General features: G+C 47.0%; 1 protein-coding gene and 1 long non-coding RNA gene across 2 annotated transcripts in view; both read right to left on the bottom strand.

Moving 5' to 3' along the window:
• SMAD3 (SMAD family member 3) overlaps nucleotides 1-24,200 on the bottom strand; it is a 122,581-nt gene extending 98,381 nt beyond the window's left edge. Inside the window, exon 1 of the mRNA XM_011385948.2 lies at nucleotides 23,541-24,200. Within this exon, the coding sequence (XP_011384250.1) occupies nucleotides 23,541-23,746 (206 nt within the window). The 5' untranslated portion in view covers nucleotides 23,747-24,200. The remainder of the gene's footprint in view (nucleotides 1-23,540) is intronic.
• On the bottom strand, nucleotides 13,917-23,546 carry LOC111735829. Its single transcript, XR_002778995.1, has 2 exons — nucleotides 23,412-23,546; nucleotides 13,917-17,515 (listed from the first exon to the last, which is right to left on the bottom strand). It is a non-coding gene; the product is annotated as an uncharacterized LOC111735829 (long non-coding RNA).
• Nucleotides 24,201-24,206: the final 6 nt, after the last annotated feature.

A 24,206-nucleotide genomic window follows, 5' to 3' on the forward strand; every position in this document is an offset into this window, starting at 1 on the left:
GGAGTCTTGTGCCTTTTCCACTACACCACACGTCTCTGGACAAAGACCCTTGCCCACCAGCACCCTCAGCATCCTGTCCTCCCCTTCAACAGGTGCAGCGTCACCTGTAACAGTGGTCCTCAAACTGATGTACATCATTATCCCCCAGAGGGCTTTTAAAACAGATTGCCATGCCCCACCCCAGGGTTTCTGAGTGGGGCCTCAAACTCCACAGTCCTAACAAGTTCTCTGGTGATGCTGACACTGCTGCTCGGGGACCACACTGCAAAACTGCCAATTTATCATTATTTTAAGTACTCGCCCAACAGTTGGAGAATGGTTAACTAAATGGCACATCCACTTGAGATAACATGTATAATTATACAGACCATGGGGAAACATGGGGAAATGCTTATGACAATATCAAATTAGAATAGTAGGCTGGTACCCTGTGCTGGTCCAGGTCCTGTTTGCCCTCTAGTCCATTCCTCACCCTCTTGTGCCCGGCTATGTATCCCAAGGGCTGACCCCAGATGTTCCAGGCCCCATGTCAGGGGTCATCTGGCAGGGTCTGGAAAGCAGCAGGAACTCCCAGGAGAACAGAGGGTGGAAAGAGGGGAGAGGCCAGGGCGTTTCTCTCCTCTCGCCCTTTCTGTAGTGCGTGGGCATTTTAGAAGCAGCTACATCTGTTCTACACAGGCCCACTGGTGACCCCAACTCTGAGCTCTGGGAACATCACCTCTTCCCTCTGTCCCCACAGCCTAAAGGTGGCAGTGCTTTCTGCCACCAAGTCAAGGTCACCTCACCTTGCCATGTTTGGCTTCTCAACTCCTATATCGCCTTGTGTAACCAAGTCTTGTATTACAGTCTCTTCGTGCTAAATACTTGGGGTTCCTGCTTTCCTGGTTAGATGAATGCACTCTGATTATAGCCCTATAAAAACACTTATGCAAACGAACAATTGTAGAAGGTAATATGGAAAAACTAAAAGGTAAAAATATAAAGTTTTCTTTTAAATGGTAGGAGTGAGTAGGTTATTTATTAATATATAACACTGTTACCAACCGTTCAATTGAAGAGAAAACAAAGTAAGCCTTTATGAGGAAAAGGTTGGGGAGCCATGAGTCCATGACAACAAATCTAAAAAAAAGACCAATCCCTGTACTTTCATTTCTAAAAACACCTTATTTTGGAGAAACCATGGCCACAGCCACAATGATACCAGCAGTTCCCCCTGAAAGTACCAGTGGTTACCTGGGAGTGACTCACTTGTTGAAGAGGTCATATAATGTATCATCATAACGTTGGATCACCAGCATCTGGTGCAGGACAGGTCAATGGGCAATACCACAGACCACCTGCAGCCCTTGCAACTGCAGAGGCAGCTCCCATCTCAAGTTCAGGCTCTGGCCTGGAACCAATCTGGGAAGTCCCCTCAGAGAAAACTAGGGCCCTGAGACTGCTGGGGGAGCAGGAATAATAAATGAGGATGTTCAAAAACTGAGAGGATTCCATTCAGCCACACCCACCAAGCATCACGGCAGCAATTCGTGTATGTGTGGGTGCTGAGGGGAGGAGAGACTGTCTTATTTTCCCACCATTTTTAGGGTTCTTCCCTCCCAAGAGGAACAATTTAAATCAAAAGAAACAGACTCCATGAAAGCAGATGGTAACAATACAAGAAATTACGCTGGATTCCTGCACTGGAACTCAGTCTCCTGCACCAAATTCAGCACTGAAGCAGATAATCAAATGCTCAAGTGGGGAAGGAGGGTCTTAGTCTTGGACCAAACACAGTTTGGTGGTCTGTTCATAATATTTTGGCCTGACAAGATTGCACGAAATAGACCAGAAGGCTTACCACTGTAATGGTTACTTTCAACCCCAAGCCAAAGATGATTTAAAGCCCTAGACAAATGAGGGTGGAGAATGCAGTAAAGAGAGAAGCATTGAGAACTTTAAGAGAAATATATATCTACTTCCCAAACCCCTGAGTGGAACATCTCAGGGTCTGAACCACACTTACCGTCAAGCATACTTGGAAAACTAGGATTTGACTTACAGTGGTTCACACAAGCTCTGAAATGTTTCCTGCCCTGCCCTCCCACCCATTTTCCTCTCCATACAGTTGACATTAGAGGGCTCACACTTTTATCCCTGGGTGCTAGCTGACTTTACCTCATAAGACAACTGCTCATGGAAATGGCTACTGGCCAGAGTGTGAACAAGAAAAACCACCCCAGATTCATGCACAACACAAGCAAACAAACAAACCAGGATGGCATGAGATCAAGAGACCTGATCCTGACTCTAGCTTTGCCACTAATTCACTAATGATCTCGGGCAAGTCACTGTTCCCCTCGGGGCCTGTTTCCCCATCTGTTAGGGGTTAGACTAGATGACCTGTCAAGTCTTCTGACCAGAGGAATAATCATACTGTCGCAGGAACTCCAAGCTTTTGAAGGACATATTGACAACACCCAAGCTGAGGATCGAGTGTTGAAAGGACTGTCCCGCAGCTACTAAAAAGCAGATCTAGAATTTCCAAATCTGTCAGAAGCCAGACTCCCTGATCTTCCTCCTACACCAGGAGAGACCCCATGATTCTGAAGTGCTGCATTCCTGGACACGCCCTTTTAAGTCCATCTCTCTGTGAAGTGACATAGGAAGGCCCCACCCGGAGCAGGGTGAACCCTGACTCCAGTCACTTCGATACAGCCAGTCACCACTCCCTCAGGGTGGCCCTTCACTTGACCTGGGTGTGCCCCCTCCTCGCACACTGGTCCAGGCTTCCATGCTGGGCAGGGCATGCACAAGCAGGCCCTTTGGGAGGAGGTCATGCTCGGGAACCAGGGACCTTGTGTGGCTTGAGAAGCCAGAACAGCAAAACAAAATGCCTCTGCTTGCTGGTTACACCGCTGATTGCTCCACTGGACTCGCACTTCCCCATCCACAGCATCCAGCCGGTGCCGCCCTCATCACTGGGCCGCTTACTAGGTGGGTGCCCGAGGCCAAGTCACTCGGCATCTCCAGGTCTCCATTTGCTCATCTACTTCCAGGGACTGTCGCAGAGACGAAATCACATACGAGAAAGTGCTCTGTAAAACGTACACTGTTATACATAGGAGAGGTCATGGTGGTGGTGTTCCCACCAACCTCAGGGGACAGCAGTTGAAAAAGAGTCCATTATCTTTTGAGGGATATACTGACAACACTCATGTATACACACACCATGTGTGTTTATTTCTGAGGCAACACGGTGTAGTAAAAGAACTACTCTGTTGAAGAAATGGGGGAATGACCTCAGTCCCTGCTCCTCCACTAACGTACAAACTGTCCTTGGTCACCTACAAAAAAGGGGTAAGACCACTTGCCCTGCCTCCGCCCATGGCTGCTATAAAGATAGAACAATGGGAATCTGCTTCTGCCAAACCATCATCCCACCATGAGGCCGAAGATGAAGAATGTCATAGACAGAAGGAAAATTGGCTCATTTTCCTGCTGTTCGAAACCACCAAGAGGCTCCAAGGGACAAGAAAAAGAGGGGTAAGGATAGTTCACTGAGAAAACAGCAAGGCAGCAACGGTCACCTGGCAGGGAGAGTCCAGGGGGTGGGGTGGGGGAAGTGAGGTCAGGTTTTTGGGGTGCCTCTCATTCCTCTGAGGTCTCCTAGCCTGGCCTCTTCAAATTTAAAAAAAAAAAAAAAGTAGCCATCTCCTCCCCTCACTACCAACAGCCCCCTTTGCAAGTGAAAGCTGTTGGGCATGCTCACACTCAGGACCGTTTGCTCTACGTCAAATGTTTTATTTTGGGGGTATCCTGGGAACTCTGCAGGCCAGGGTGCCAAAGTTCCTGGGGAAGGGTTCTCTCTTCTCAGGGTTCACTGGGTTTTGTCAAGAGAAAGGTGGCCCTGACAAAGGAATAAGGTCAGCCCTGTCCAGGCCACACGCTCCTGCGCTGATAGACTGCAGGTGTGAAGAGCTTCAGGCAGCTGCATTCCCTCTCAGCCTACAACAGCTGCTCCCTCCATTCAGTGCAGGGTTCTGAAAAGCCTTCTTAGCAGCACTGAAGTAAAAGTGGTGTGAAAAGGCAGCAAAATACTACTGTGTTTCCTTCACTGAGCCCCGCACTCCCCCACCATACGGCCGGACAGCTTTGCTGCTTTCAAGGGGTTTTCTCCCCCAGCTTTTCCTGCTCCCTTCCCTCTCTTCCAGGAGTTTTCACTCACTTAGCCTGGGCCTTATTCTCCACCCCGGTGTTGCTAATAGTGGCTTCCCCAGCCCCTGCCCACCCCACCTGACAAGTGAAGCCAAGAAAGAACAGCAGCATGACCCACCAAGTCTGTCAGGAGAGGCCACTTCCACTTAGCAACAACTAAATCTAGTGTGTGCCCAACTTCCTAGCCACATTCTCCAAAGTTAGTTCCAGGTTAGGACTCCTGGCACTTCTGATTTTCAGACCAGAGGCATTAACAGTTGGCAAATAGGGGACAGAGAAAACAAACCCCAGACTAGAATTACACACAGATGATTCCTCCAGTGATAAAGGTGATAATGGGGATAAACACGTGCATATCCCCTCCTTCCTGGAGCTCCAGGTTTCTATTTTTATGCTCCTAGATGAGCTCCCGTAATCTCGTCCGAGCTGTCAATCAGCTGGGCCAGTCACTCTAAGAACTCCGATCTAAACCATGGCTTCCAAAGGGCCTGGCTTGCTCCGCCTGTTTCGGTCAGGGCTGGCATCACAGCAGAACAATTTCAAAGCACAGAGACCATAAACACAAAATTAAAAGGTAAAGTAAAAAGGGAGGAGATGTTTACTGGAAACTTAAGTTCTGCTGCCCAGAAAATATAGGTCTTTTTTTAAACACACAAACACACACACATATATAATGCCTCTGCCGCCCACCTTAAGAAATATGTACTTTGCTCTATATATGGCTTTCTTATCTGCCCCTGATTACGCTCAGCTTGTGACCGTGAAGCCTGGAATAATTACCCACAGAGAAATAACAGCCTTGGCAACAGCCAGGGCCTAAGAAAGCCAGTCCTGCATTTACTGATGATCACCCAACTTGCTCACAAGACAAACTTGAGTTTTCTGATGCACAGATAATCATTTCCATCCATACCTGAAATGCAGCCACTGCTGCGAGGGTGCCAGGTGGCTACTGGAACCAAGAACATATTACACTGTATTTCTAGGTCCAGAAAGGAAGGCTTTCCAACTGAAACTATGCAGGAAATAGAGGTGGGCAGATGGTAATCATCAAAGCAGGGGTCTGGCAAAGACACCCCTCCCTTGCAGGAAAGAAAAAGCTAGAGGAAAATTTACTCCTGAAAGCAGAGAATTTTGATGGGGTAAGAACGTAAAGTCACTCCTGCTAACAATGGGGTGCCCACTAGGGCTACTCCCTAAAGACAATCAGTATCATGTTAAGAGAGGGAAGGTATACTCTGTTGGCTAGCAGACTGGTGTGTCTCCTTTTCACCAGCTCAGGCCCACACTCCTTGATGCATCTGTCCGACCCCACGCTGCATCGCCCCTCCTTCTGAACCCCTAGCTACTCACCAAGTGACTGCAGCAGAGGCCTTCATTACTATTGTCTCATACTTGTTCAACTCCCAAGTAAGACTGTAAGCTCCGAGGGTAGGGCCCTCTATTTCTGAGTGCCTTGCTCTCAGCTTCATAAATATTTGTTAACTGATGGATTCCTCATTTGTCTGAAAAAGCAACTTACAATCTGGTATAAATGTCTACACCTGCATCTAAAGCCTGCAACCCATTTTCAAAGCTCCTCAAGCCTCATCCCCTACCCCACTATCTGCGAAACCCTTCCGGGTTGATCAGAATTGACAAGTTCTCTTCCCTCCTGCAGACCATGTCACATCAATTAAGTATCTGCCTTTGCATTCCTCCCACCACAATATGCCCTCCCCTTCACCTGAAAGAGATATTTGAAGTCAGCTGACCTTTCCCTTAATGTTTAATCTGGACAGCTGTGCCCCATCAGATTTCTTAGGCTGTAGGGATGGATTCCCTGCAGGGAACCTCCAACAACTGGGCACAAACAGGAGTGTTTAGACACAGCTGAAGTGGCAGGATGTTCTCAGCCTAAGGCAGAGACTTTCACTGAACCCCAGGGAACAGCATACTTACTCTTGCAGCCCCTAGATTCCACCGGGCATTGCCAAGGATCTGACATCAAGGTGTGCCAGCGTTGGCCAAGGCCTCTGACTTAGTTTCATGAAAAACGTGTGGGTGTGTGTAATGGCCTATTTAAATCATTCCTCCTCCACTCCTACCCTTGCTCCACCCCCAACTTAGTACTGAGTTTCCTGAGCAGAAATAACCAACTATAGAGGCTTCCACTACTTCAGAGATGTTGAGAAACCATTGACCCAGAGATTGGCGAGAACTGGGGCTCCAAACCTCAGGGCAACTATTCACCAACGTCAGCTATGATTACCAAATCAGCACCCTTCTAGAATCCAGAACGTTTTTTCTTTCTGTGTACATGCACTTTTTATCTCTCTCTCTTTTTAAAACCAACCACTGTCACTTTTTCCCGAGAACAGATGCCTATAATAATGAACCACAGCTTGACATAAGATTTGGGGCTATGATCCCCAATTTCGGCTATACACCAGAATCACCTGGAGAACTTTAAAAATACTAATTTCCCAGGACCTACCCACAGAAATTCTGAATTAATTGGTCTGAGGTGTGGTCTGGGCATCAGAATTCTTATAAGCAGTCAGGGCTGAGAACTTTGTATGGTGGCTCTGACAATCAAATGTCAATCATTAGGAAGCATGAGTTCCAGCTGCCACTGCCTACCTTGAACCTTAAGCCTCTTTCCAACCTGTCTTCAACTGTGGGCCCCAGTCTCTGGCCCCCAGTGATTGTACAGTGATCCTGAAACTATCTGAATGAGTAACAGAGTCAGTCATTTCTTTGAATGCAAGCTCAAGAATTAGAATTTTTAAGCTGGCAGACACTTTAAAATCCTGCTAAGCCAATGCCTTTGGTTTGTAAAAGAGGAAACCAGGGGCCTGGGGTAGCAAAGTGACTCACCCAAGGTCATGAAGCTGGTTCACAATGAGCCAAGACTAGAACCCAGGTCTTCCACCTCCCTCTCCTCTGCACACCAGAGAGGAGCCCCTATAGTGACAGAGGCCGACAAAAGCAGTGGTCGTTGTTTATTTATTGTATGCTTTCAGCAGCCATCCTCCAGTTGCTCTGTCTCTGGAAGGCACCCTCTCTTTCTTGGCCTTAAAATGGCAGAGGGCACAGATAGCTCTTAAAAAGATTTCTGAGCGAGCTGGTCAAATCGTAATCCTCAAAGACTATACTTGCTAGCTGGCTGAGGTTCATGGAAAAAGCCATTAGCAAAGACAGCCTACCCAGCTTTGAAAGGGTACTCTGTTGAGCTGCGGGTCTGAGAGACCAAAAGCCAGCAGTGAATTCTGGTTTCTCGTGGATAAGAGAGTTGATTGTTGGTTTCAAAATCTCTAACCAACCTGTGAACACGTTTCCCTTCCTTCCTGTATTTTTACGGCACCACGGTTGGACTGCAGCTGGTGCCTAGAAGCACAGGGTTCCTATGCTTCGGGCTAAATGAGAATTCCTCTTTACTTGCAGACTGATTTCCCCAAGCCCAGGAATAGGGAACAGATTCTCATTAGGTAAGCCTCATTTCAACACAAGCTTGAAAGCTCCAGGTGGGCAGGAGTATGTATGACTGTCCAAGTCAGCAGTGTATTTGTAGCTCCTGGACCACAATGTCTGGTGGCACCACCACCAACTAAAGATGCTCAGTAAATATCTGATGAGTTAAACCATGAAAATAATAGAATTAAATAAGGTCATGATGGAATGGGCTACCTCTGAAGGTAGAGCATCAGATGAAAATTAGGTTTGTCCCCCAGGAAAATATGGGCATCAAGATAAGAGCAAAAGGCAAGAACCAAGGACTAGAGGACAGAGAGGTGTCATGAAATATTAGACCCGATAAAAACATTTGAGCATGTCATTTTGCGGATGCAAAGGCCAATGCCCAGAGAAGTCAAGCCGACTTTCCCAAAGTCAAAAGGACAATCTCCATCAGAGCAGCCAAGGGGCCTCAGCCTCACCAGAGAAACAGGATGCTAAGATCCCAGTGCCTTCAATGTGCACATTTGTTTGTTCACATGCTGATTCTACACTTCACTGAACCTGGGAGCTCCGATAGTGATGAAGATGAAGGCCAGTGTAAGATGTAGGAGGAAGATAGGAAGCAAAGGCACAAGTTTGGTTCCAGGTGTTGCTGGGATTTCTAGTACCGATGCCTAGAGAGAAGCTGCAGCTGAGGGTCTCCAGCTGTGGCGAAGCACAGACCTGGAAGTCATCCCCACAGTGAAACCGAGGGAGAGAAGTAATCTGAACTGCAGTTCTGATTCAGCCCAGCTGGGTAGAACGAGGTCCAGCACGTGGCTCCATTTTCTCACCCTAAAGTTAAGGCCAATAGGCAATAAGTAAAAATAAAAAACACAGTGGCCAAAAGATGACATTCAAACAGATTCTTGGATCAAAGTCCCTTTGTAAGCACTGTTATTTCACCCTCCTCCTGACGGTAACCACTTCCCACATGAGCCCCAGTAAGGCAACCGTGCAGCCCACAAGAGAGATAGAAATATGACCACACTTCCCTCTTATAAACAGGCAATGGTAAACATCTGAGACCACTGGTCCACAGCCGTGGTTAAACAAAGGGCTGGGGGCACCCTGGAATGGCCTCCGGGCCTCCATCTCCCCACATGCTAACTCTCCCTCTGAGTGGTGAACTCGGGCCATTAATTTCAGAACCAAAGCTGATCAAACAGAACCAGCCTCACACTGGGACAACTTAGTTCGGTTTCACGGCCAGGCTCACCTAGCCACTACTCTGGAAACTGAAGTTTTCAAGGAAAGTAGCTACTTTGGTTGCAGGCCCATGCTCAAAGGTGCCTCCCTATGGGGGACCACACGAAGAGGGCAGGAGGACACTGTCACATGTTTACTGAAGTGTGCAACCCTTCCCCTCAACCCCACCTCCTGGATCAGTGGTGGTGATACTCTTTTTTTTTTTTCAACGATATAAGTAAAAAGTCCAACTCTTTCAAGCAAGTAAAAAATAGGCAAACCTCAAACATCTTTAATTAGCTTTGAGATATTCCCCAGGGTCCCAAGTTATCCCAGCTCCTAGATCAGTAGGAAATAAAAACATGAGACCTTGGGGCAGGCTCTGTTTTCTCTGAATTGAAATGAAAAAGTATTTGCAGACCTAAAGTCAGTTATTAGTGGACTATGACAGGAAGACTCCAGGATATTCCATGTCTACAGAAAGTTCCATCAGAAAAAAAACAAATTATATAAATCAGCCAGCACTTTGTTTTTAACCACTGAACATTTATAGAATTCTTATTTCTTCATCTATATGCTTTCAGAGAAAGTTTCTGGTAGATTCAAAGCCAGTGAGACACACAAAGGCGCTAAACATGCAATTAAATTGCACATGGTTTTGAAGCCAGAATACCGCAAGCACCTTTAGAAAATTTCCCCTGGGGGCAGGAGGCTCTTGGCTCTGTACCCTACCCCCACCCCATGCTCACAGGCAAGTTTTTATCTTCATTTTGTCAACAGGAAAATAAGACTGGTGGAGGGGAAGAGACAGAAAGCTGAACTGCCTGAAAGGACCTGGCTTAGGTCACAAATATGTCACCCTCAGGTATATCCATTTGTCTCCTACAGCCCCAGTTTCACACCTCTCCCTAAACTACCCCGTGGCAGACTGCTACAATCCACCCTGTTAGATGCTCCAAACACAATTACATAATTACTTCTACATCTGAACTATAAGTTCCATGAGGGCAAGAACTGGTCTCTGGTTTACCACCATATCCTCAGAAATTAGCAAGACATCAGATAAGTATCAGAGAAGAAGGAAATCGACAGTTGACAAATATTAATTAAAATGTACTAAGTGCCTGGCACTGTACTAAGTACCTAACGAGTTAAAGAAATAGCTTGGATCTTTGACTTCAAGAGGCTTATTCCAATCCATTATTTCAGCCATTGACGGCAAGTGACATAATATTGGCCAATGAAATACCTACCAGGAGGTTTCTAGGAAAGGTTTTCTTCCTAGATGAAAACAGACACATACACACACACACACACACACCATATACACATAACCACACACAGGAGTAGTCTTTTCTGCCCCTTGATGCAACTGTGTAAAACAGGTAATGCCTGAAGCAGCTGTGGCCATCACTGGACCATGAGGGGTCAAGTTGGAAGATAAAAGGCATTCAGGCTGAAGATGGCAGAGCAGAAAGATGGAAGGCTCCCAGTCCTTGTTGATGCCTGAAACCTCTCTGTCCCAGACTTCTCAGGGGACATAATAAGACCCCGCACTACTGAGGCCGTGAGTTGGATTTCAGGTTACTCACAGCCAAAAGCATCCTAATACAGTGAGTCTGGCCCCTGATGAAGAATATTGGCTGAATCAGAGAGGGAAGGGACCAACTGGCTTACTGCAGTACCCAGGCGTGAGAGACCGAGGGCCTCCACTACGGAAGAGAAGGTGGCAAAGATGAAAAGAGCTGGAACTTTAGACACAAAAGCAGATTCCAGCCTTACCCACAAGATGGCCTGGTCATCTCCATGAAGCCCTGGGCCCAGTTCCCACACGGACTATCCGATGAAGTGGAACATAAATAATTAATGCTCCCTACCCATACTAACCCACACACACATGCCTCCTTGCGTGTGAGTGTGGGAGGCAGGTAAGAAATAGGGGTGGGGTGAGGAGAATGCATCTTGTTCTATTTATAAGACACGGAGCAACCACAAAAGATGACGACTAGAGCACCAAAAGATCAGCCGAAGTTCTCCAAGCAAGTGCCAAGTTTGGTTTAAATTTACATTTCGATTTTCTCAGCCTGTAACCGGTCCTCTTTGTCGCTCCAGCTGCTCTCCTTGGAACTCATCAGACAGGGCCTCACTCACAGTAACAGTTTGGATGGAGAGCATAGAGGAATCAAGCCCCTCTTGAGACTTGCAACAAATCACTTGGGGCAAGAGAAGAAGAAGGGTGAAGCCTGGACGACCGAAGAACAAATCCTGAGAGCTTAAGCATGAGTGAAACAGCACAGTCTTTCCGCGTTCTCTACAGAATTCCATTGGCAGGGGGGTTATTCGGGGCCACGTGCTCCGCAGAGGCCCTGGCACATTCCATGCATTTACCACAATCAAAGAGAAAAAAAAAAAGGCATGCTTGCTGTTATTTTTAATTCCTTCCTCAAAGCTTTCCAAAATTCTTCAGCAGAAGGATTATCCACTAACTCCCACCAGCTCCCAGCCAGTAGTATCTTTGAGGCCTCAGCTAAATTGGAGAAGGGGAGCAGGAGAGGTCAGCTCACAGAAGAATTCTCTGCTTTTGGTCATTAAATATCATCTAAATTGCACTGGGCCTAGCGGCATCTCCTAGGTTTCAAAGGGACATGGCCTGATGAGGATGCAGACATTCTAGAGCCAGGTGAATGCCCTACCATGCCCTCACCAACACTCCACTTCCCCGAGACACACCCCACCTCTACCTCCCACCTGTCCTCCTTCTCTTAGCCACCAGTATGGCCAAATGTTCCCTAAATCCTACTTCAGTTAAGTAAGCTCTACTGCTAACTTTACTATGTTAAATTATCCCCAAGGTCCCATCTAGTTTTAAAATATTATGTTGCCAACTTGCCGAATGACCTTAGGCAAATCATTTCACTTAGAATAGCAGAAAACAATTCTGACAGTCCCTTATACTTTATCAGTGGCATATAAACTGGCTGATCGAATCCTCTCGGTTACCTTGGTGCCTGACATAGAGGCAGGGTGACTTATGGGGACTATTTACCTACGTTTGTCTGGACAGTCCAAGTTTATGCCCACTTTCTAGCCACAATTAATATTAGCACTGCCCCTTTTCATTCTTACAATTGTCCTGGTTTGTTCAATAAATCATATAGTGACCCTAGATTGTAGAAGAGGTAGAGCTTCGGGGGCAAATCCAGCTGTCTCTCAACATGAAACCTAAAGCAACTTACGCAGTTTCATGGATTTTCTTATGAGGATGAGAATGGTAGCCTTTTCTCGGTGAGTCTGGGAGCAAACAACCAGGGTCAGAAACCAGTGACCCGAGTTCGGGTTCCTGTTCTACTGCTGACCCCTCACAGCCTTGGTCTCCTCTGTAAACAGGGATGATGCCTCCTTCCCAGAGTACTGCAGGTGGCTAAAGAACCACTACCAGTTGCTCGATGGCTCACCGTGGTGTCTGGCATACAGCTGACACTCAGTCTGTGCCACGCGTTCTAGGACCACTCCAGGTGAGAGGGGTCAGGTGCTGAGCCACAAGTCAGCACAGCTGACCCAAATCCTTGCTTGCACAAGGCAGAAAACATCAACTCTCCTAAACTTCTGTTACCGAGCGCTAGAGCAGGCATGCCCTGAGTTCATATTTCTATTGAATTTCATGCATCATTTATGATCTTCTCTGTAAAAACCTGGGTGTGCACTTGGAAGCCTTAACTCCATCTCTGTCAGAAAAAGATTTTGGCAATACTATGGACTTGTGCTTCATAAATAGGAGGTGACACTGCAGAATAGTTTACAGTCTGCAAAGTGCTTTCAATGAATGCATAGCTCATCTAAGTAAATACCTCCTAAGAATTCTACAGAGGGAGGTATTATTTTTCCCATTTTACTAGTGAAGAAAGGGAGGCTCAAACAAGTTAGGTGACTTGTCCAGTACCAAAGCAGTAAGTGAGGGAGCTGGGATTTGAACCTGGGTCTCCTGAATGTGAACCCAGAGCTCTCCACTGCAGGAAGATTCCCCTACAGCAGCAGGTCTCTATCAATCAGTGTTTTCAAAAAGGGTTCGTGAACAAGAATCAGCCCGTAGACACAAAACTTTACCTCCTAAAATCCTATAAACTTAAATTAACAACAATTAAAGCTGACTTTAACCAGATAAGGTAAATTGTACCAATCTCTAAATTGTCAACATAACTTCTGTTTACTCTCAGTGATAAAATAAATGAATACCAACAACTTAAACTGTTTTCTTATTAAGGAATACAATCTGTTATTAACACACTTACAGCATTCTATGAGCCTTCAGTAGAGAATTTAGGAATTTTTCTGATTGCAGTGTGGTCTGGAATTGGAAAGCCTGGCCTAGATGTTCATCCGTGAAGAAGTTAAAACACTGACCAGAGACATTCCACATAGAGGCGCTGTGCCAGCCACAGGGAAGACCCAGAGAGAGGCCAAGATCTGATCTAGAGGCCTTTGCCTGGGGAGACCCGGCATCTGCATGGAGCCCAGCAACATTCCGTTAATTTCCCAAGAACCATGTCAAGAGGCTGGCATGACTCACTGACTAATTACCTGAGCACTGGGGCTCCCAGGGTCCTCCTGGCTGTACAACTCGTCTTTTCTCCTGATGGCGAACAAAACACTATTTTCACCCTGCTCCAGACATAGCCTAAAGCTGTCCACATGGTGGTGTAAGGGATTATGACTCTGACCTGGATAACTCAGGCAGAAAACCTGCTGTTACTGGCCATGGGTGGGGGAGAAAATGAAACACGAACAGAATGGTGGCTTTAGCCACGCCACTCCCTACTTTAAAATCTCCTAGGCGCTTACAGAGCAGGCAGGGTCCAAATGCCAAGCTTGGCCGACCAAAGCCCTTGGCAACAACCTTCTCCAACTCCTCTCTGGCCACTCCCTCTTCTACATTCTGGCCACCCCGAACTGTCCTGCCTGCCCCAGACACCAGGCCCTTCATGCTGTCTGGCCAGTGCTCCATGTAGCCTTCCCAAACTCCCACACTTCTATCCATCCTTTGAGTCTTGCTTCGAAGTCTTCTATGAAGCCTTCTGACTCTCCCAGAAAGAGGGCTGCTCTTCCTCTGGGCTCCCAAGCAATACAGTGTTCAACCATTACTAGAGTCTTTCCCATGAGCCCACCGTATCTGTGGTCATTGTGTCCCCTTTTGCCTCTGTACAGTTAAGACACAGGACTTCACCTCAGCATCTCTATACCGCGTGAGGCCCAGCACAAATCAGTGCCCAATAAATGTGTCCAACAAACAAACGTACTATCAGCTGTCCAGCTCTGTTCCACTTCAGATGGGCAGGGTGGCTGCAATATGTATCACCTTCTCCCTCATCTGCATGTAATTCACTCTGATCTGGGTTCAAGGTGAAGGGAAGCAATCCTGTCCGTATGATGGTGCCACAACTGAGAGGATGGTGCTAAAAATAGGCCTGCCTCTCTCTACTGTTGGTGGGTCCCGGAGTAAGAGTACATATGAAGGCCCACATACCATATGTCACATTTAAAAAGTAGAAATCAAGGTAACAAACTGTTACATAGAATGTGTTCTATCCCCCTACCTTGAAAGATACCTTAATACAACCTGAAAGGCCAGGTTTGGAATTTAGAATTCTCTGACCCCTTGTTCACACATGGAATGTGGACACTCAGGGAGAGCTGGCCCTGAATCCCTGCTCGCCCCCAGTGCCATGCCACATTTAGAAGGGCTTCAGGCACACCCACGCAGACACCATAAAGCTGAATTCCATCTGATCCCTCCGGGCCCCTGTGTCCCTTGTCAGCCCTTGGGCCCATGAGAACGCACGCTGTCCGTGGTCAACACAGTCTTCCCTCGGGCAGATGGACCTGGGGAAGAGGCCCACACAGGACTTGAAAGCAGGCTCAAGACCACTGGAGCAGGTAACTGAAAGGTCAGGACCCGGAGTGTGGTCTAGAAGGGGGAGGTACAGGCTCTAGATGGGCCACCCCTTGGCTCTACAGGTCTGCCCCACGAAAAGGAGCACATCCAGAGGACACCCAAAGCGTGGCCCTCTCAGCCTGAGTCCCCTCTTGTACACAGCTAGGGGCAGTCAAGGGGACCACCACCCGTTTCTAAGTTATTTTGGAGCCATGAGATTCTGGTGCTGACCGTTCTCCCTTACCAGCCAAGCCAACTGGTAAGGTGGTACTTCAGGGAAAACCAGAACTGCCTTCCAACTGGGCCTCAAAAAACACCAGAAACAATAAACATCATACACTTCCACACACTTACGGGCAGGCTATCGGTGACAAGTGCGTGAGTCACAGCGTTTCTTCTTCAGGATCTTACCCATCCCCCGCCCAGGAGCACTGATTCATCAAAGTTTGTTTTCAATACTATTATTTTTAGTCAACTAAACAATTTTAAAAATGACGGTAGAGAAAGGGGTGGGGGGGGGAAGGCAGAACCACCTAAGAATATGAATTGTTTCTCTTTCAATAGCCTGCCAAGCCCTAAATCAACAAGTAGCATGGTTTGTGCTCTTGGTGTGCATAAGTTGATAGTAGATTCTGTTCCTACATAAACTAAGATTCTCCAAATGGAGAGCTCTGAGAACAAAAGGGTCGGGGGAGTGTCCCCTACTGGGATCGATTGATGCATTAGTCAAATTTCCCCCTTGAAAGGGAAAATGGGTGTTTACTGAGCACCTACTATGCGCTGTGAGCTACAGATAACAGCCAAGTGCTTGATGTATCTTATCTCCTTTGGATTGATTTATATGAATTAGGTGGTCCCATTTCCATTTTACAGATGAGGAAACTGGGGCTCAGTAAATTGAAGCAAGTGTACCCAAGCTTGCCACATAGCTGGTAACTGGTAAACTCGAACCAAGGTCTGTCAGACTCCAGAGTCCTCTGCTCCTTCTTCATTATTGTGCTCTTCCTGTCCACCAGCCCCTGCCCCCTGCTCCTCGGGTGATATTTTAAGAATCTAAGTAGAGATAAATGGCAACACACAAAATTTAAAGGGTAGCAGAACAAACTAATTCACCCTGCCCTTCCATGCAGAGAAATAAGGCTCACCTTGAGTCCGAATACAACAAAGGTAAGAGAAAATATACAATGGGGGAGATTTGAAGCAAAAGGAAAAACCCAATTTCCACCATCAGCGCTTGCTTTCAGCCACTTGTAACTACTCAAAAAGTCCTTTCTGGATCCATTACTCCACATTTGGGCTTAGCCCAGAGGTGATTTTTTAAGGAAAAAATGCCTTTTGGCATTTTTGAGCTGTGACAGTGTAAAAACAGACCTTTAAAAAACACACACCCAAAAAGCATTACTATTTTCAAAAGTCCAGTCGAAGAGAAAAAAATGGTGACACCTCAGAGCTACAACTTGGCTTGGCAGTTTGTGATGCAACACTTAGCAGCAAAAGTAACCAGATTTGTGACTCCGTAGGTTTCAAAAGCAAACCCTTACACAGTGTTTCTTAAACAATACTGTCATCCTAAACCCCCAGCAAAGTATTCAGGAGAAAAACTTGCCAGATGTAAGTAGGGAGAGAGCCATGTGATACAAAAAAGTACTATTTCGGGAGAAACTCACTTTTCATTTCCTAGCTGGGGTTTAAACTAGTAACCTTCACGCTGCCTAACAAAAGGCACATGCTTATGCAATCAAGTATAGCCTTTCTTTATATAGATGCTTGAAAATAAATAAAGGAAGCTTTCTGGGTAAACTCTGACATATGAGCAAACATTTTCCACAGGTATCCTTTATAATGCCTACCTCTTACATTTAACCATTTTTAGGCATTTGTGGTCATTAGTTTAAGTAAACTTCCTGCTCTGAGAATAGCCAAAAATAACAACAAAAGAAGAAAAACTGCTCACTGCATCTCAAGACACACAGCCTCCACATCTTTATCCTAGTGTTCAGTTATTTTTAAACTCCTTTGTAGTTAAATTTCACTGATTTTGACTCATAAGGTAAGGGAGAGGCGGGGAGGAGAGGGGAAAATAACCAAAAAGCTAAATTATAGTTTTATTACTTTCATTTATATAAATGAATTGGCACCAGACTGATAGGGTCTTAGGACATTAACAATTTAGAAAGATCTGCAATTCATGGATCAGCTGGGTTTGTGAAAATGGCAGCTTCTAAAACGCTTGCATGAAAACTAGGGTTAGGCCTCCAATAGAGATTACCTAGCCTATTTTCTAGTTGAGAACACCTGAGGCCCAGAGATATAAAGTGACTTGCCCCAGCTCACACAGCTAATAAGAAACAGAGCTAAGTCTAGAAACTATCTAGGTCTGCTGACTCTTGCCTCCAAAATGACCCCAAAAGCCTTGTTTATAGCGAATATTTTTTGACAGCATTTATGGGGAGAAAAAGCCCGCTAAACAAAATTTAGCCTAGTCTGGAATTAGCCAACCTCTTAATTAATAGCCTTCTACTGTGTTTTCATTTTAAACTGAGTCTGTCAAAACATTCTACAGCAGTGTGCCACTGTGGCAGGCTGCTGTTTACAGCGGAGGTCTCGGATAATCAACAGCAGATAGTTTGACTTGTGCTATAGATTTGTTATTTCTAAAACTGTTAATTAAGTCAAAACAAAGAGTAATGTTACACACACACACACACACACACACACACACCCCTCGTCAATAAACTGCTGAGCTTAGGGGATTTGGATCTCTGGCATCAAGAAAACAGTATTTACAAATTAACTAGAGTGAACACATACACCATTATTACAATTCCACAGAACTTGTGTTAGCAGCCAGTAAACTAGAAGCTACAGGACAGAGACAGTGGCTGCCTTGCTCACAATTTGTCCCTGCCACCCAGCCCAGGGTTTGGCATCTGCTGGGTGTACTGAAAAGAAAGCATAAAAATGAAGCAAATTCTCCTGGTATCTTTGTTCTAAAACTGGGAATGGAGTAAAATTAGAAACCAAACTTCTGCAGAATGGGTTAATAGAGCAGTTTTGACTGTTTCCAGGAATCTTTGTGCCTGAAGATGGGATGATTGAAGGCTCACGGCCCCGGGAACCTGTCAGCGGTCAATAGATGATTCCTGGCCCTCTTCAGTCCCATCCAACAGCGCACCAGTCATTCTGGCCTCTTCGAAAGACAAGAAACCCTCCTGATGCCCTGCATGCTCAGCAGGCTGCCTTCATGAGCAGCCTTTCTGGGTAGTTCTCTTCCTAACCAATACTATCAGATGTGGATCTGGGGAAGAGGGCCAGTTGATTTTTTTTTTTAATAGGTCAATATATCAAAGGAGACAAGGACAAATGTTAATTAGGACTATTCATGAGTCTGGGTAGACTGAGAAAGCTGCATTCCATCTTAGAGAACATAATTGTACTTACAGGAAGCTGGGGGAGAGGTGGATAAGGAAGGTGGGTGAATAAGGTAATGAGAATAAAGTCTGATTTCAATTTTGAAAGCAAGCACTGTTTGATCCTATTTATTTCATAAAGAAGTACATACAAAATAATGGCTGTATTGTGCATCAAATGGCATCGAAATCTCCTAATAAATTAATGAGTGAAAATTAATGGTCGCTCAGTCCATTAAATCGTGTTAATTTTATTTCCTTTATAATAACATGGCAATTACAAGTTTACATGATTAAACCAATATTTATTTTTCAAAAACTCACTTTAATTAGATTCCTGCTAGGATAAGCTTGAGACAAGTTCTCTCAGTTTCATCAACTTTTTACATTTCTCATCAGAACTAAATGACTACTATATTCATTAACTTTTTTCCTATTATTAGAATTATCATTTAAAACTTTATGTCCTTGCAAATACTTTTAAAAATGTATTAAAAGCTCTAATGTCCATACAGAAACTCAGACTTAAAAGATTTGTTTTCAGCAAGTGTTAAGCAAAGAAATGAAAGAATAGGTCACACCGAAATTCTAAAATGCTAAGCACCCACAATCATCTCCAAGTTGTCCACTTTTTATCGACACACACTGTTATATTCTGAGCTAATATAACTAAAGTTGCTGTTCCCACGGAGGAAACCTGAATTTCAGGTTTGCAATACTAACTTACTTTTTACTTCAAAGAGAGAACACTTGACAGTGGAGTAAAATACTGCACAGAGGTCACTAGCCCTTTGGTACAAGCCATGAAGTAACATGTTCATAGCAGTGCTGAGTTTAGTAAAAGGCAGAAGATAAAGATGTCACTGCCTCATTCTTACATGCAACTATCACCATGTACCCAAAAGTTCGCACGATCATACTGCAGTCCAGAAACTTCCTTCGGATAATAACTCCTGTCCTCCTTTTGGTTTTCCACCTCACATTGATCCTTTCCTCCTCTCCTCACCTCCTCCCACAGAATTAATGGTCTGTCCGCCATGTTCCTGGGCATTCTATACATTCCTTGGCTGCAGCTCATGCCCTATATTTTTGTGCAAGTCTGTCGTCCACTCTAGACAAGGAGATCCTTGGGAACAGGTGCCCTACCTTGCTTATCATAGTAGGCATTTAATAAATGACTAGATAATTTAGTAATGGATGAATAATATGTACAGAGGCCTAAACGTTAACACTTACAGCTGTCAAATTCTCTGGTTTACCAAAACTTCTACAAGCACCTGATTTTATAGGTACAGACCTGAAGGCTCTGAGACATTCAGTGAACTCTTAAATCCATCCAGGTATTAAAATGGCAAGATCCAGAACCTGAATTCCGTGCTTTCTTTCTGGAGAAAACAGATGGCTGTCATTATTTCGTTTTCAAACAGTGATTTCTACGGTATTTAAAAAAAATCATCATAGTCCCCTCCCCCATCCCAAAATACCACTCCATACTAGAGTTTTTATTTCTTTTGATGGCTGAGAATATGAAAGGACACTCAGATGATGCCCTATTAATGTTTCCCTTACTGAAGTAAAAGCTCCTCACAGGCAGGGGTCATCTCAAATTTACCTCTGCATCCTCCCCTATTGCCTGGAATACTGACTCAGACATGGGAGAGCCAATAAGTAACAATGAATCAACAAACCCCAACTCTGTAACATATAGTTAAGAACTGGGAGGAAGAGGCTGCCGCCAAAGGCATTGGCCTAAACATTTGACTCCTGGGTGCAGTAGCAAGTTCCAAGGTTCCAAATGTCAAGGGAATAATCAAGTGGCCCCTGGGTTCAGCCATGGCTCTGCACCAGCCCCACAGTCAGCTACCCCTTGACCTGCAGGCCCCTCCTCTTCCCAGCCCCTATGCGCAACTCCTTTAATCAAGGTTAACAAGCAGCCCTGGCAATTGGTCCCCAGAAGGCTGAGAAAGGAGTGTTAAAGATGAGGATCATTTTCCTTTCTCCCTAGGGTGAGAATAGCCTGGCAAAGACCAGGCAGGTAACAGGAGGAGGCTGTGCTAAAACAAGAGAAGCACAAAAAAGAGATAGGGTGTATGAGAAAATTCTCCCATTTCCCCCTGAACTTGCTGCTTTGACACAAGAAAGCCCAATTTCCCTTCCAAACAAATCAGGCCATAACCTTGATCCAGCTCCCAACAACTGGGCAAAGGAATAGATCCCACTGCCCAGTCCATCAGAACAGCCATGTGTGAGTGGACATAACATGCACACACCTTCTCCGTTCCTCTGTGGCAAATGCTATGACTCCAATCTTATAAACTGGCCAGAAAGATACCTGCTCCTTTACTCAAGTATTCAGGCAGGTGAGGAGAGAGATACTGTTACACAACAGTCTAAGTTCTGCCCATCCTGCCAGACCTCAGTGTATCCTGACAGCCCCTGTGTCAGTGTATTTAAATCAAGCTCTCACCACTTCCTTGGCACAGGTCCCTTTTACATTCTTGATATCAGTTAGCCTGTATCACTCCAGCTCTCCTGATCACTGAGACAGGTTAGAGCTGGTGTAACTGAGAAGCAAGCATGCAGTCTGGAAGGCCCTAGTATACAGCTATAATTGCCAAATGTTACTGTTGAGGCTCATGATTACATATTAGCCAAAACACGCTTGTCAAAATCTCCTTAGGCTGAGGAGTCCTTAAACCCCAACATCCAGATCTCGGCAGAGTATTTTTAAGCACCCAGTGCCCCACCCCACCACGCAGTAGGATAACTCATAAAAGGCAGTGTGGAGAGAACAGACAATTTGTGGAGAGCAACACAAACAATCTATGGGGCTTAACAGACACATTGATATCACTAGCGTGAGGCCAGCTAGCCACCTCCCCAAGACGTGGCCTTTAGTTTTCTGCCCACGACCAAAACAGCAGCAGCTGTTGCCAAGGGAGACAAGGTGACCCAGAGGCGTGGGCACAAAATCCACGGATGGAAATCCATTTTGTCTGGATCCGCCCAAGCAACTGGGTATCCCTAACGGAGAAAAGATGAAAAAAGAAGAAAAGATGAAAAAAGCCTTAGCAGTAGGTCCTTGCCAGGCAGAAAGACGATGCCCCCAGTCCCAACAGGATCATAAGAAGGCCAGGGGGCGACGTAGCTTGAACTCTCAGAAACATCCAAAGCGTTCATATGCCTCAAGCTGCAGAGAACTTTGGAAGAGGAAAAGCAGGCCAAAGCTATGTTCTCCCAGAGGGCAAACTTTTACCAAGGCAGGGGGAAAGCAAGGCTTCTCCTCCAGGCTGTCAGCAGCCCACACACTGAACAGTAGCAAACTTCTAACAAAGATCCACACTGCCCTCCATCCCCTGGCTCCACTCCAGTTAATAGTCCTTTAGCATTCAGCAAAGAATGTATTCAGAACCTTCAGAGTAAACAGCAGCGTGGTGTAGGAAAAGGAGCACCCTGGGTCAGAATCCCACGTCCATGATAGCAAGATTTTTCACCTCCCTCCTCCAAAGTTTTCTCAACTTTAAAAATGAGATAAATCTTAAGCCTAACAGCCTTATCTGTTTTCTGGGAGTTTCTTTCTTGATTTCATAAAACCCTGTGAAAGTGCTCTGTAAACTCTAAAACACTTTACACAGCCGAACGTTTTATCATTGATACCTTTTTTTTTTTTTTTTCTGCTTCAAGGCATAAAGCACTTGTCCTCAATATACCTGGGCAGGTGAGATGGCAGGTTTTGCAAACCTCTCCCCAGGCGGGAAAAGTAAGACACTCATTAGTACACCCATCCACCCCACCCCCCACCAAAGGAATAAGAATAATTAAGAACCAGAGCTGGGACCAGAACCCAGGGCTCACTGACCATCACATCACACCACCTCCTCTGAAGTCAGTTCTGGCTCTGGATCACACACCCAGAGCGCACTTCCCAGACAGCGCACCGCCTTCCCTCCCCCTTTATTGACTGGATCCACCCAGTTAAAAAAAAATTATGATTTTTTAAGTCAGCGCTCCCACCATATGTGGCATTTATTTCCAGAGGAGGCCTGCGCTGGGTTCCCAGGGACAGATGTTGCTTTGTGCCTGCCTGACACGGCTGGCAGCCCTTGTACAGCTGCCCCAAAGCAGGTGGCCAAGGATGGAGTCCACTCCTGGCCCAGGAGCAAAGATGACAATCTCCGTGGGGCTCAAGCCCTGAGGATACTCTACTTATTCCTCTGCAGCCTGAGACCCCAGGGACATTCCACGCACACACACACACACTCCCTTGGTGCAGAGTCAGACTTTAGAGGGGGCTGAGAGGGAGAGACAGGAGGCCAAGGTGCCTCCATGCCCCAATTTTCAGCCAAACGCAGCTAAGAGAAGGCCCTGGGAGTGGAGAGAAGTCACTGACCCCTTCTATCAGCCATCTGTGAGCTCGTCCCTGACCTAGCTAGCACGATGTGTGGAGGATAAAGGAGGTCCAGACAGATGGCAAAGCGCTTTGGGAAGGAGGGCTCTGCAGGAATGCAAGGGCCGCTGCGAGGCCCACTTTGGGGTGCGTTTTGTTATCTCACGGGCTCTGAGCCCTCTCTGCTCTTCATCAACTCGCAATCTCAAACTGAAAGGAGGGCACACAACGATCGGAGGAGAAGACCCTACTCTCTGCCACTTGTCTCTCATTTGAAAGTCAGAGCACTGCACTGCAACCAAAGTGAGTGTGTGCGGAGGGGGCGGGAGACTGGCACAACCGAATCTAAAAATACTCGATAAAAATGCTAATCCCGAAGGCAAAGAGAGAACGAAGAAGGAATCTGTCAATCACGAGGCTCCCGCTCCTCACCCACAGCCCCAGCTGTACGGACTGCATTCCTGTTGAGGAAAGACGTGGGGGACAGGGCTGAAGAAAAGAAAGGGAGAGACACCACCACCTCCACGAGCGCGGGCCGCGGGGGCGGGAGGCGGCGGCGGAGGAGGGGCTCCGGCCCGCTGAGCTGAACAAAGCGGGCCTCAACTTTGAGCCTGCAGCTCCCCGGAGTGGGGGTGGCCAATTCCAGCAGCACCCCTCTTTCCCGGAGGTGAAAAGCGAATATGAGGTCTGGAAGTGAGACTGCCGCGTGGAAGCCCCAGACTCTGAATCTACAAATCCAATGAAGGTTTTGTTTGGGGTCCCCTTTCTGCCCGCGCTCCCACCCAACCACCCCATTCCCCTCCCCCCCTCCGCGCGCGTGTACACACACACACACACACACACACACACACACACACACACACACTATCCCTCGGGCTCCAACCCCACCCGGCCGGCCCTGCCGCGCCAGGGGGCTGGGCCAGAAAGCCGCCGGGGTCGCTCCGGCCCCCACCTTGGGATAGTGATGCACTTGGTGTTGACATTCTGCGTGGTGATGGCCTTCTCCAGCTCATCCAGCTGCCCCGTCTTCTTGAGCTTCTTGACCAAACTCTTGACCGCCTTCTCGCACCACTTCTCCTCCTGCCCGTTCTGCTCGCCCTTCTTCCAGCCCAGCAGGCGCTTCACGATCGGAGGAGTAAAGGGCAGGATGGACGACATGGCTAGGAAGGGCGCGCGGGCGGCGAGGGGGCGCCCCCGGCGGGGCTGGGCACGGCAGGACGCCGGGGGCGCAGAGGGGAGCTGGGCCGGGGCCGCCCAAACTTCGCCTCAACTCTCCGCGAACTTGCCCGTGCTCCGGGCCGGGCCGCGGCGCTGCAGCCTGCGGAGCTCCCACGGCGTAGAGAAGGGCGGCGGGGAAGGCGGCCGGGCGGCCGGGCGATAACGGCGCCGGGTCGGGCAGGCCCCGAACGCGGGGCGGAGGTGGCGGCCGCGAGCCTCGGAGTGGCAGAAGAAAGTTTGGGTTTCCGCACGGGGTGGCTGTTTGGGTGCCGCCTCCAGGAAGGAAAGTCCAGCCCCCACCCAAACTTCGCTCGCCTCGATCGCTGTGATGCGCAGATCCCTCCGCCTCGGCAGCCTCGCCTCTCCGCTGCCCTCCGCCTTCCCGGCTCGCTCGCTCGCT

This window comes from Pteropus vampyrus, unplaced genomic scaffold (genome assembly GCF_000151845.1).
Source record: "Pteropus vampyrus isolate Shadow unplaced genomic scaffold, Pvam_2.0 Scaffold15, whole genome shotgun sequence".
Lineage (NCBI taxonomy): Eukaryota > Metazoa > Chordata > Mammalia > Chiroptera > Pteropodidae > Pteropus > Pteropus vampyrus.